The following is a 12,489-nucleotide window of genomic DNA, read 5'->3' on the forward strand; positions in this document are numbered from 1 at the left end:
AAAGGTATGGTGTGTACAGAGCCGAGTCAGCACCCATCAAATACAAAGTGTGGTGAAAAGAAACTTACTTGGATAAAATGTAAAATGGCAGAAGTCCTGGGAGACAGAGAGAGAGAGAGAGAAAGCCTAATCCAAAATTTCAAACCGAGGAGAGGTCAATCTGAGAGACTTTACATGGACCAAGACCTGGTCCCCAGGTCTGCCCAGCCTGCTAAAAGGCACTGGGGAAGGGGGAAGAGCTCATCAATTTAACCAAAGCAAAACAGCAGACTGTGAAGTAGAGAAAGATACCATTAGAGTATCTTTGACCTCAAAAGATGACAGTGAAGGTGAAAGACAATTACCTACTAAACAACATGAAGATGAGGGTTTGTACATTAAACACCAAATATAAAGTACCCAGACCTTCAAGACTACGTACCACTGATTTTTAAACTTGGCACTTAAATACCAATTTCCCGTCCGAAACCTCCACTACAACAAAAAGATTAAAGAAAAAATTAAGTCTCTCTACCTGCAGGGAATGAGAGCAAGAAAGCTAGGAGCGGTCTCTGGGAAGAAATCTGATGATTATATAATTAACAGATTTCTTACACAGAAGCCTCCTCGTTAGTTGGCTTTCTTTCTTTTCTTTTCTTTCTTTCTTTTTTATTTTTTTAAGATTTTATTTATTTATTTGTCAGAAAGAGAGAGAAAGCACACAAGCAGGCAGAGAGGCAGGCAGAGGCAGAAAGAGAGGCAGGCTCCCTGCGGAGCAAGGAGCCCGATGTGGGACTCGATCCCAGGACGCTGGATCATGACCCGAGCTGAAGGCAGCTGTTTAACCCACTGAGCCACCGAGACGTCCCTTTCTTTCTTTTTTTAAAGTAAACTATAAAAAGCAACAAAAAAAGAAAGGAGGGAAAAAGAACAAAAGTGACAGAAGAGAGCACGTAAGGACAGGTGTGAGGGGCAGATCAGAGGTCCAGCCTGGAGAAAGGGCCTCGGTCAGACCACCCAGGCCTCTGCAGAGTGTCCCTTGGGAGCTCCGCAGTCTCCAGAGCTCGTGAGCAGGGGACACTTCCAACTAGCTGCCTCTCTCTGCGCCGTGAGCAGAGAATTTAATACTTATAAAGGTAACACACCATTCTTGCTGAACCCTCTACTTGGAATATTTGATACTTAACATTTATCTTTCTGTTGTCCCATGTATTTAACAGACTAAACCGATCAAGTTTTTAATTCATTACAACAGTTAAATAAGCAAAAATCTAGAACACTAGTTAAATTTCCACCAAAACTGGTTAATTATAATATGATGGAACCCTCTGTATCCCTGAAAAGGAATCAGGAAAAGACATGCTTATGCTGCTACTTCTTTTAAAACATTTCCATGCACCTGTCAGTGGCCTGCAGCTCCGAGACCCTGGGGCAGTGTGCGCGCTAGGCACAGGAGACGTGCAGACACTGGCAGCCTCTCTCAGGAAGGGCACACTCATCTCCTGGGCAACACGCGACTCTTCAACAGTGCCCTGTGCGTACGCCCAGCTAGGGCAGGGCTGCACCCTTCCCCCCACAGCAGCCCAGCTCAAGACCAAAGGGACACTAAAGAAGGAACATGGGCTCCGCAGCAGCCAGTTTCACACTGAAGAATCATTCCGCTGGTTCCAAGAGTGTAAAACCCATTGTCAGAGCTGGTCTTCCACTTACAGAACGATGAGCTTTGCGGCCTAAGGCCTGCCTTCAGTATGTCAGGCTGCGGACTTTTTGGCAAGGCACGTGGTTTTCATATCTGGACACTGTCCTGGGGTTTCCTTGGAGCTTTCCCACTCCAGACTTCTAACACTATTTGTTTTTATTAGGCTAAAGAGTATCTGTGCACCCACCACCTGCCAGTTTTCCACTCAGTGTTTACGAGGAAATACACAGTAACCGATGCTGACCTCAGTAAAATTCTTCTGACAAACGACACTGAGTGCAGGTGCCTGTCCTACCTAGGAAGCCGCTTACAGAACGAGGGCGGTCGTCAGCCTGCAGTCCACCCCACGGCCGCCCTGTCGGCACAGGCAACTTCCCACCGCCGCTCACCCCCACAACTCTTTCCGCTTCCTCCTTGCTACCCTGTGCCAGGCCCCGAGCTGTCCAGGTTCCAGGCCTTGGGCTCTCCCCACACTTTAACTTCCCTCCTCTGGGCCTCTCACTGGGCACAGGCTCTCGACCTGCCTATGTGCCAACCACCCAGCAAGTTGTACTTGAACCTAGACCTCCTTGTCTAAACTCTCACTAACTGTGGACGCCACCACCTGCAGGCACATCTGGAGCAGAACTTCGGGCCTCCCCCGCTCAAAACCAACTCTGCACCACCACAGGGGCCGGTTAAGTCCATGCCTCAGACGCTAGACCCCCCAGCGCCCCTCTGCCTCCGCCCACCCGCACCCTCACCTGGTCCATCGCATCCTGCTGGCTGGAGCAGCTGACGGCTTTCCACCGTCACCGCCACCACCCTATCTGAGCCACCATCGTGTGTCACCCTTGTCAGCGTCACCGTCCCCTGGCTGAACGCTGGCTTCCACCTGCCCCTACAGCCCACCCACTGCCAACATAGCAGCAAAAATGACTCTTCTAAGCCGGAAACCAGATCACGTCATTCCCCTCCTTAAACTCCTCCAGTCACAGCCCCTTTTGCTCAGAGGAAAAACCACGGCTCTTCGGAGGGCTGGAAGTCTCACATGACAGAGGTCCCACGGTTCTTCTCTGCCCTCACCAGTCCACTCACGTCATGTCAGGTCTTTCTGGTTCTGGAACACTCAGGGCGTGGTCTCACGCTCCCCTGCTGATCCCTCTGCCTGGAACGCTCTCCCCTGAGACAGTGACATCGCCGGCTCCCTGACCCGCCCTCGTCTCCCACGTTGCGCGGCCGACTCCAGGCCCCAGGCGCGTGCTCTGCGCGCTCACGCTGCACACGTGATGTTTCTTGCCCGCTGCCCGTCCCTGTCTCCTAGACAGCAGGATCACCAGCGCAGATGGCTTTATCTACTCTTTTTCAGCAACGCAACTCAAACGCCAGAGACCGAGAAGTCTCTCAATCGGTGTGGGCTGAGCAGAGGTGTGAAGACACGCCCCACACCCCCCACTCCGAAGTGGCCTCCCGGCTGCCTGTGGTAGCACGCGGTCGTGTGGCTACTCACTGAACCTGACCACCAGGGCGGACGGGGCAGCAGGCACGCACGGGGAAACATTCCCACTGGAGGACTGATGAACACTACCAGCTTGGGCATTTCTGCAATGACCTCTGCTGCCCCTGAACTTGAGAAGTTGCTCAGTGCTTCCCACCACGTTATAAAACAAAAGGAACAAATTCTTAAGCAAACAAGTCTGGCCCATCAAGCTGGCAGGTGCCTGGGCCAAGGGGAGGAAGCAAAGAAGCCAAGCCGTCCTTAGAGACGTGCCTGTGAGGACAACTTGGCCGTGGGACCCCGTGGCTTTACAAGAACAGAAGAGACACGTACCTTGGACGGGCGTCACCACCGCCCCTTTGAAGTGAGGGTTTATGTGTATGTTCTTGGGCTGCTGGGGGGTCACGGGGGGCGGGGTCATCATCACCCTCGGGGCCTCTATCTGGGGCGGCATGTGCACGCCCTGGGGGGGCGAGGCGTGGTGCGGGTGCTGCAGGGGGAGCAGAGGCTGCAGCTGCTGCTGCTGGAACAGACTTCGGATGGGCTGCGGTGGCGGCGGCGGTGGCGGTGGCGGCGGCGGCGGCTGAGGCTGCGGAGGAGGGATTAATCTTGGAGAGTGCGTCTGAAAACCACCAAAAAAGAGGAGACAAATTCACAGAAATCAACATTCAGAAGAAGAGTAAGGGAAGTCTGGCGCCTTACAGATTTACCCTGTGAATTCACCGGGAGGGATGGCTGTGAAGTAAGTTTGCAGGGACAACTGGAGTCACACAGTGGGACCAGTAAGCTGTACGACCCGTCCCCAGCAAGCTGCCTCACAACGCGAACCAGCCTCAAGGAGGGAAAAATCACAGCCTCAAAATAACTCACATGGGGGGGACACCTGGGTGGCTCAGTGGGTTAAGGCTCTGCCTTCGGCTCAGGTCATGATCTCAGGGTCCTGGGATCGAGCCCCGCATCGGGCTCTCTGCTCAGCAAGGAGCCTGCTTCTCTCTCTCTCTCTGCCTGCCTCTCTGCCTACTTGTGATTTCCGTCAAATAAATAAAATCTTTAAAAAAATAAAAAATAAAATAACTCACACGGACTCCAAAAGTTCACAAAATTTTGGTTCAGCCAATAACAGCCCAGAGCAAGCCAAGCACCGTGCTGCCGGCGGAGCCCGGGCTGCCCTCGCCCTCCCCACAGCCGGTCCTGCTGCTCCTCTTCCAGAAAACCAGGGAATAAAGATAGGGATGTGCACAAGCAGCCATGCCGGGCACAAGGCCTCCAAGAAAAGCCCAGCTACCCGAGGCGGCGGGGACAGGAGGAGGAAGAGGGCAGAGACGCGGCTGTGGGGAAAGCAAGAAAGCAGTGACACCGTAGCCATGGAGACAAAAGATGGACAGAGGAAAGAAAACAGACACCCAAAGCAGTCAGGGGTCCCAGGATGGTCCCATCAGACACCAGACCCAAGGGGAGGGACGCAGCCACAAGGGCACGATCGCTAAGCACAGGGCCACCCCGTGTCATAAGCCCCTATGTCAAGGTCCAAATACAAAGTAACCGGCGTCCCCCTCACCCAGACCCCCCACCCCCGACGATGCACTGCAGGGGCTCCTCATGCCAGTCCTTCTTTCACAGGTCGGGCAGCAGAGTCCAGACCACCTGCGTGCACAAGCCCTGCTCATGGCTACTCCTGAGGCCGGCCATGCTCGGTAGCAGAGGTGGCCACTTCGCTAACGCACCGTGTAACGCAGCACCCGCCTTCCCTGCTGGGCTGCCCGATGCCAGCGCCTGAAGGACCGTGGCTCCAGCCCGCAGCGCGTGCGGGCACCTACAGACATGACGCGCCGAAGACATGACACGAAGACGTGTCTCACTCACCGCTCCGCGGGCTGTGGCGAGAGCCTAGCGGAGGAAACGGGCCACGGCTGGACGAAGAGCAATGGGGAAAGAGGCATCTCAGAGGCACGAAGACGCTCTGGAAACCAAACCATCTGTGGCCTCGGCCTCAGCCTCAGGGAAGACTGTTCCAGAGACCCCCGAGGCCAGCCCATATCCACGGCTACCCACGCTCGGGATGCCAGCGTGCGCCTCTTCTAGCGCAAGGCGAGGCGCGAGGGACGCATGCAGCGCAGACAGGACAGTCAGGGAGCCGGGCACCAGCGCGCACAGAGGCCGTCTGAGCTGGCTCTGACCTGACGGTGAACGCGGGGCGCGTCCTCCGCTCACGAACACCAGGCGTGCTAAGGAAATCCTGCATTTGCGACCGGGAGTGTAGCGGCTGTGAGCCGCCCTCGTGGAGAGGCCCAGGGCAGCTGGGGAGCGCAGAGCTGGCAAGAGGGAAGGGCCAGGGACTCAGACGTGCACAGGGAGGGCCGGTGGCAGTTCGGCAATGGCACCCAGCGAGAGCTCTGGCCAGGAGGAGGGCTGACAAGAAGGCCGCTGCAGCGGATAGAAGGGGAGCGCGCCGCCCAGCCCGATGTAGGAGGCTCGGGGCGCAGGAGCTCCGTGGGGCCTGCGAGGCACCCAAGCGCGGCAGGAAGGACTGGCCCAGGGCAGGCAGCGATTCCCAGAGCACCTTGAGAGGAGCTGAAGGGAGCAGAGTCCAGGCAGCAAGGGACTGACCTAAGACAAAATGCACTGATGCAAGGACATGAGGAAGATTCTTCTGGGCTGGGGGGTAACCAGGACCAAGAGCGTTTGTGGTCTGACGACAGACATAGGTGGGAGCGAGGTTAAGTTCATCTCCGACAGCTTCGGCCCTCCTGGCAAAGTGGAACTGAGAAACACCTGGACTTGCACGGCTGGGCACCGAGCTTGTGGCCCAGAGTGCCACAAGGCCGAGCAGGTCACGCCACAGGCTTATCTCCAGTTCACAGTGAGCTGCAGAGCCCAGCTCGGTCATGAGAATGCCGAAGACACGACACCCCCAGGGCGGCGGCCACGCCGTCTTCCCCTTGGCTAACAAGCCAAGGAGCGCTCACGGCTCCTCTCAGCCCAGCCTCTCTTTGGGGAGGCCGGTGGGTTCACCTCCTCTCTCTGTGGACCTCCCCTTCTTTCCAGGATCACAGAAGACACAATTACACAAGAACAGGTCCCCCTGCGTGGCTGGTCCCCCCCGACACCAAGGAGGCCAAACTAAGCAAACTGGCTGTTCAGTACACAGCGAGACGCTGGGGGTGCGGGCACCGGACGAGCAAGAGAAAGGAGGAACGAAAGGTCCAGTCTTTTTGCGATGTGAGAAGCGTGAGAAACAAAGAGCTGTATGAAGAAACAGCGGTTCTCAACATCGGCAACTTCTCTCTCCTTCCTTTACTTCCAAGTCGGAATTCCCGTGCGGAACAGTAAGGCGCCCTTTCCCCTCATCATTTCGCAAGTGAATGCCTCCTGACACTGAACACGTCTACGAAGAGGCAAAGTGTGACGTTCCCCAAATTCAGATAAAAATGTAGGAGGGACATGCAGTAGTCAAAGTGGACGCATATTTGTATTAAATCAATCTGTCCTTGGAGAATGACTTCCGAAGGAAAAAGCCATAAAACCCTAAAGCTAACCAAAAGAACGTGTAACAAAATAACCACTGTAATTCCTTCCTATGCTTCTGCGCTATCTCATCTTCGAAATGCACCCAAAATGCAACTGAGGTGAGATTCCAAGTATAGGATTACGAGTAGGAGAAGACAGTTACTCTAAGAGAAACCGCTCCACGTAAGGAGAGACCTCTGGTAAACAGTATAAAGGAACAACTACTCTGATAAAATCAACAGTACTACCTAGATCGGGACGTAACCCAGCCATCGTTTTGCGTACGGGTCCTCGGGAGCAGCAGCCCTCTACAAGCAGGGAGGACAGAAGCCAGGCTCCCTGGTGGCTCTCGTCCCTTGAAGATACAGGCCTCTGGTTACTTCTTTCTCCGTAAGCAGCTGCATACAGAATCCTCCCACTATGCGAATACCAGGAGGAGTGAATTTGGACAAGTGAGAGCGGACTGTAAAGAAACTTTTGCCATTATTCCTACGATAAAACCTTAATTTCAGACTAGGAGATACACCCCAAGTCTGAAACCCATGAAGGCACACTTTCATTGTTCTAAAGTCTCGGGCTGTCGCCGTGAAACTAACCCTTACCATGCCAGGAGGCTGCGTCGGAAGCAGGGCCGGCCTGTGATCTTTTATTCTCGCCCGCTCGCTGCTGTCTCTCCTCTGGTCTCCCATTGCACGACACACCACAGAGCCTCCTCTCCTTCCGCCCCGCCTGGAACCATAGCGCCCCTGCTTGTGCTGTCGCTCTCTTTCTTCAAATTCCAGCAACGCAGCTTTGGCTTCTGCTGAAAGCTCTGTTTGAAAAGATGGGTAGATGTCAGAGCTCTTCCAAGAGCCGAAACTAGATCTACAAGAGAAACAGGGAAGATACACATGGCAAGACACCCCGAGGCAGCGTGGGCCTCACCCTCAGGAGGTCAGCAGACTGGCAGCGACACTCACAGCGTGTGAGTGACACCTGTTAAATGAAGATGTGGCCCGCCCGTGAACCTCACCTGGAGTGAGGCACAGGAGCCACAGTATTTTCACCGGAGACCACAAAAATGTGCAGGGAGAAGCTGAAAGGAAGGGGCTGGGGCCCGACCTCACAGAGCCCTCAAGCCACTGCGATCCCTCCCTCAGTGCCGGCGGGCGGTGCCGGGGAGGAGCGCGCTGGGCCAGGCCCTGGCCCGTGCACTGCGCTCGGTGAGACCAGTACCGGCAGCAGGGGTGTGCAGTGGCACACAGACTCCAAATGAAGAAATAAAACACATCACTGCTTATGCTGAAGTAAACGAAACTATCAGTGAAAACACTGCGAATCAATTAACTTCATACAATGGAAAACTCATCATCATTTCCGATTTATCAAAAAAGACCTTTACTCTGTGAAAAAAGATTTCTATCCCTGCAGTCTGATATGGAATCCCTATCAGATGAAAGCAAAGGCACAGAAGAAAAAACTCATCAATGCAAATGCTTGTTGGACGCCCACGAGATGCTCACCTCTCTGACCAATGCTTTAAGGACACAAAAAACACTAACTCTGGCCCTAAAAAACTTCAGCTGGCACATTATTATAAATTCCTAAAAGAGAAAAGCTGACTTACTCATATACGGTTCCTTTATTTTCAAATACTACCTGAATTGGGGTATCTTACATTAACAAATGTAAACCTTCTAAAGATGTCACTGAATCCTGAAAGGCATTCTTACACTTTCTTCCACAGTGAAGGGTGAATTTTAAACATTACCAGTTCATCTCCTACCTTGAATTCCATAATCACCACCAAACTCTTCCAAAATCTCTAAGCCACATTTCATTTTCTTGATATTGTTTCTATAGTATTGCCCTCCCCTTCAAAGAAGTCTAGACCCCATTCAAAAGAAAATTTAATCTCCTTTTAACAAGCACAGACTTTTACTCTAATCTTGACTACATGATTGGTTCATATACACCATTTTTTGCGGTGAATCAGCAATTATTTTTCTAGTGGTTCTAAGTGTCAAGATTAATTTCACTATCCCCAGTAATAAAATGGTTTCAAATGACATCTTTAATCAGCAAGTAAAAATGCTTTCCTCCAATTGAGACAAGCTGTCACAAAAGGTCACCAAAATATGACAGGATGGAAATTACATTTGTAACTTCAACTGAAATGTTAATTTCCTCTTAAGTGTTTTCTGAACTATGTCCATATTCTAAAGTAAAGAGACATAGTTGAATGTAACAAAGTTCTATACTGTATTGTCCTTTCCTACAATGTGTTTAATAACATTTGCATATAAATAATTTTTATAGTAGTTGGACTAATACATAATGAATAAATATTTATAGAATACACAGCTTATCTGGCAAAATAAAAATAACAAATGATAGTCTGAATTTTTTTTATAAGAGAATTTCAATCAAGCAATTTGTTAAAAAAAAAAAAAAGAAAACAAACCTTGCTTGTACTACAAGGACCATCATGTAAACTGAAGGCAGGATCCCACTGCTGGCACTATCACTCTTGTACAGTTTATTACTAGATGAAAATATTCTTCCCACAGATCCTTGGCCTTAAACAAAATTAACTAAGGATATTATTTCAAGAGAACAATATGTAAAAACAGTAAGAATGTTCTCTCTTTAGGCTAAAGCAATAAAATGCAATTTAACATTTACATGTGCCAGTGAAATTTAGAATACTACAAAATCTTGTTGCCTACTCATAGACTAATGGATAAAAAAAGGCCTAACTTGAAAGTAGTCTTTGGGGTACCACGTGTACTGCTCTCAAAGGAACTCTCAGGTCCACCTCCAAGGGCCAAAGCAGCAGCAGCTCTGAACTTCCGTGCTGAGATTTAAGAAAAACCAGTCACTAAAACCTACTTGTTAGAGATGGCTTTTGACATTTCTATTCAAAATACATCACTCCCATACACGTATCAGTTCTATAAACCCTTCTCAGCTGGGTTCCACAGAGAATTAAAACCCTTAGACCCTACGGCATCCTTTGTACGGAACGAGCAACTCTATCTGCTAATAAGCATGTGGTTTTGTACCAACCGCAGGAAGACTGAGAAAAAGTCACATTTTCTGAAAGGCTTAGTTCCCAGAAAGCTAGCTGACTCCTTACTTAAGATCTTTACCTACAGGAAAGCCCAAAATTCTACCTGAATTCAAAATCCACATCAGCAACTGCGTATCAGCTTCTGGAGCTGTACACGACTCCGTGGTCCGCTCACTAAACAATCCCCGATCTAAACACGAGAACAACTAAGACCCAACACCCTTGCAGGTTGTGCAGGGAACTCACTACCCACACGCAGGGTCAAAGGGTCAGGAAAAGGAGGTGCCAGAGCAGGATTTCAAGCTTCTTTTTAAAGAGTGGAATGGGGGCGCCTGGGTTGCTCAGTGGGTTAAAGCCTCTGCCTTCAGCTCAGGTCATGATCTCAGCTCAAAATCAGTATTTTCTTCTACGTAAAACTAATCTTTTGTTGGATCAAGTCCCCGCATGGGGCTCTCTGCTCGGTGGGGAGCCTGCTTCCCCCTCTCTCTCTCTGCCCGCCTCTCGGCCTACTTGTGAGATCTCTGTCAAATAAATAAATAAAATCTTTTTAAATAAATAAATAAATAAATAAAATAAAGAGTGGAAGGTTCTCAATAGCAATCAATGATAACACAAAATCATTTTTGTCTTTAAAATGTTAAAAGACATCACTTGTCAAGAAATACGTATTATATGAGATGACATGTAGACTCTGGTAGCAAGATACCTACAAATAGTAGGTAAAGAACAAAGCACAGTATCCCAGACGTTCCTAAAGAAGAATCCTAGAGCAGCAGGGGCACCACCGCCTGCCAACCCCTCAGAAACGTGACCATCCTGTGCAGCGCCCTGAACCAACACTCAGGAGAGCTGACAGTGGGTCCGGGAATCTGTGTTTCAACAAACCTTCTAGGTGATTCTGTTGCTCAAATTGAAGAACCACTGCTCTTTCCTCTGTACTGGACACTGGAAAAATCAAACCCCTAGGGGGAGGGGAGGGTGACCAGTGAAGGGCCCTCTGCTCTTAGCAACGGCCTTCTGCGGGTCCTGCAAAGCAGCGTCTGCTCAGAATGAAGGTCAGTCAATCATGTCTATGAACAAGGGACCTTAACTCATAAAACATGGAGAGGAAATGACATCCGGGAAAAGAAAACAGAAAAAAGATGGTTATAACGACACTAACGGGAACAAAATACGAGTAGTCTGGTCCAGAATCAGCCTTCCAGAAGGATCAAATGGCCCTGCGCCCCCCCCACACCACACCCCCCACCCCCAGAGCCAGCAGGACCTGCATGGTATATGCCTGAGAGCAGGCCCAAGCCATCAACTCCAAAAGAAAAAGCTATTAAAAAAGTAAGCAATCAGATACTTTATTCAAATATTTTTGGTCCAGAAGACAGTCACTTTTACGGAACGTATTCTACAGCGCCGTAACTCAGCTCTAACGTCACGCAGCCCACGCGCTCTCTGGACGGCACACACAGTAACCTATGGAGTCAAACCGCTTCTGCCCATCTGAGTCGTCACGACAGAACGATGAAGGAAGCTGACACAGGAGTGAAGAAGGACAGGAGACAGGCAAAAAAAGTTACCCAAAGTTTCTGGAATGTTCCTTCTCTCTCTAGTTACATCGGAGAGCCTAATAATTGTTCCTTCTTTCCTTTCAGTTTTGAAACGTAACCGTCCAGATTCTTCATCATCATCATCTTCTTCATCTGATTCTTCTTTTATGTCCTTCTGCAGTTCCAAAGTTTCCATACCTCCCTAGAGCACCGACATACAAAACAGAAAGGGATTGAGACTGAGTTCACATCCTTCTGAATTAAATACTGAAGCATGATCGATACACACACACACACACACACACACACAGGTTCTTTATATTTAAGATGTAAACATACTGTAAAATGTTCCATGACAAGGCCATGTAAAACACTAAACTGATTCCAGGAACAAATAATTTCAAACATTAAAAACAAAGTCAGGAAAAGTTCAAGTCTTGCTTGTAATTAGTACACAATAAATACACTTTTACTTATACTTCTGAGAGAAAAAACATGAACTTCTTCCTTCCTTCTTCCCTCCCCCCTACCCCACCATTTCCAATTTTTTTAAAGTAGGCTCTGTGTCCAGCTCTGGGCTTGAACTCACAACCTCGAGACCAAGAGTCGTATGCCCAACCAACAGAGCCAGCCAAGGGGCCCAAGAACCATAAATTTCAAGAAGTCCCTGCTGGCCTCAAGCCTGATCTAGATTCCAGCAAAATTCAATATATACGTTAAACCAGCACTGGAGTTCCACGAGTCATCAGCATACGCCCCAGCATGTGACTTACATCCGATGAGAGCACGCTCCTTCCTGTCACACAGGCTCAACATTCCCAGTCCCTCCTGACCTCAGCTGCCATGATTTTTACTCTTGGCGCGCACTCCAAAACTGCTGTTAGGTTGGCTGGTTTCTTCAGACTCCAAACATCTGTCCTCACTCACTCTTAGCCTCTCCCTGCTTTCAACCTCCAGGTTCATTTATCACTGCCTCTGGCTCAGAATACTGCAACAGCGAAACTAGGTTTTTTTCTCAGGCATGCTAAAACCAGCTTTTATCTTTTATTTTATTATGTCAGCATTCCTATAGAAATATCACCCAACCAATCCCAACTAAAAATTTCTTCATCAACAATTCTTACGTTAGCCCTGACAGTCCCGTTGATGCTGACCACTTTTCCCCTTGCACTAGGAGTCTAGGTAGCCTCCTGGGAGATAAAATACAGAGTTACAAGTGCCAGGTTCAGTTAAG

The 12,489-nt window shown here is 49.8% G+C and overlaps 1 protein-coding gene across 10 annotated transcripts in view; it reads right to left on the bottom strand.

Annotated features, from left to right (window-relative positions):
* The window catches only part of RBM33 (RNA binding motif protein 33), a 125,765-nt gene that overhangs the window by 60,469 nt on the left and 52,807 nt on the right, over positions 1-12,489 (bottom strand). For all 10 annotated transcript variants that reach the window (XM_082692898.1, XM_082692904.1, XM_082692899.1 and 7 more), the window contains exons 6-8: positions 11,286-11,457; positions 7,265-7,473; positions 3,489-3,777 (exon numbers count right to left, since the gene is read on the bottom strand). In XM_082692898.1, coding sequence (XP_082549024.1) covers positions 3,489-3,777; positions 7,265-7,473; positions 11,286-11,457 — 670 coding nt within the window. The remainder of the gene's footprint in view (positions 1-3,488; positions 3,778-7,264; positions 7,474-11,285; positions 11,458-12,489) is intronic.

This window comes from Mustela nivalis (genome assembly GCF_964662115.1).
Source record: "Mustela nivalis genome assembly, chromosome: 12".
NCBI lineage: Eukaryota > Metazoa > Chordata > Mammalia > Carnivora > Mustelidae > Mustela > Mustela nivalis.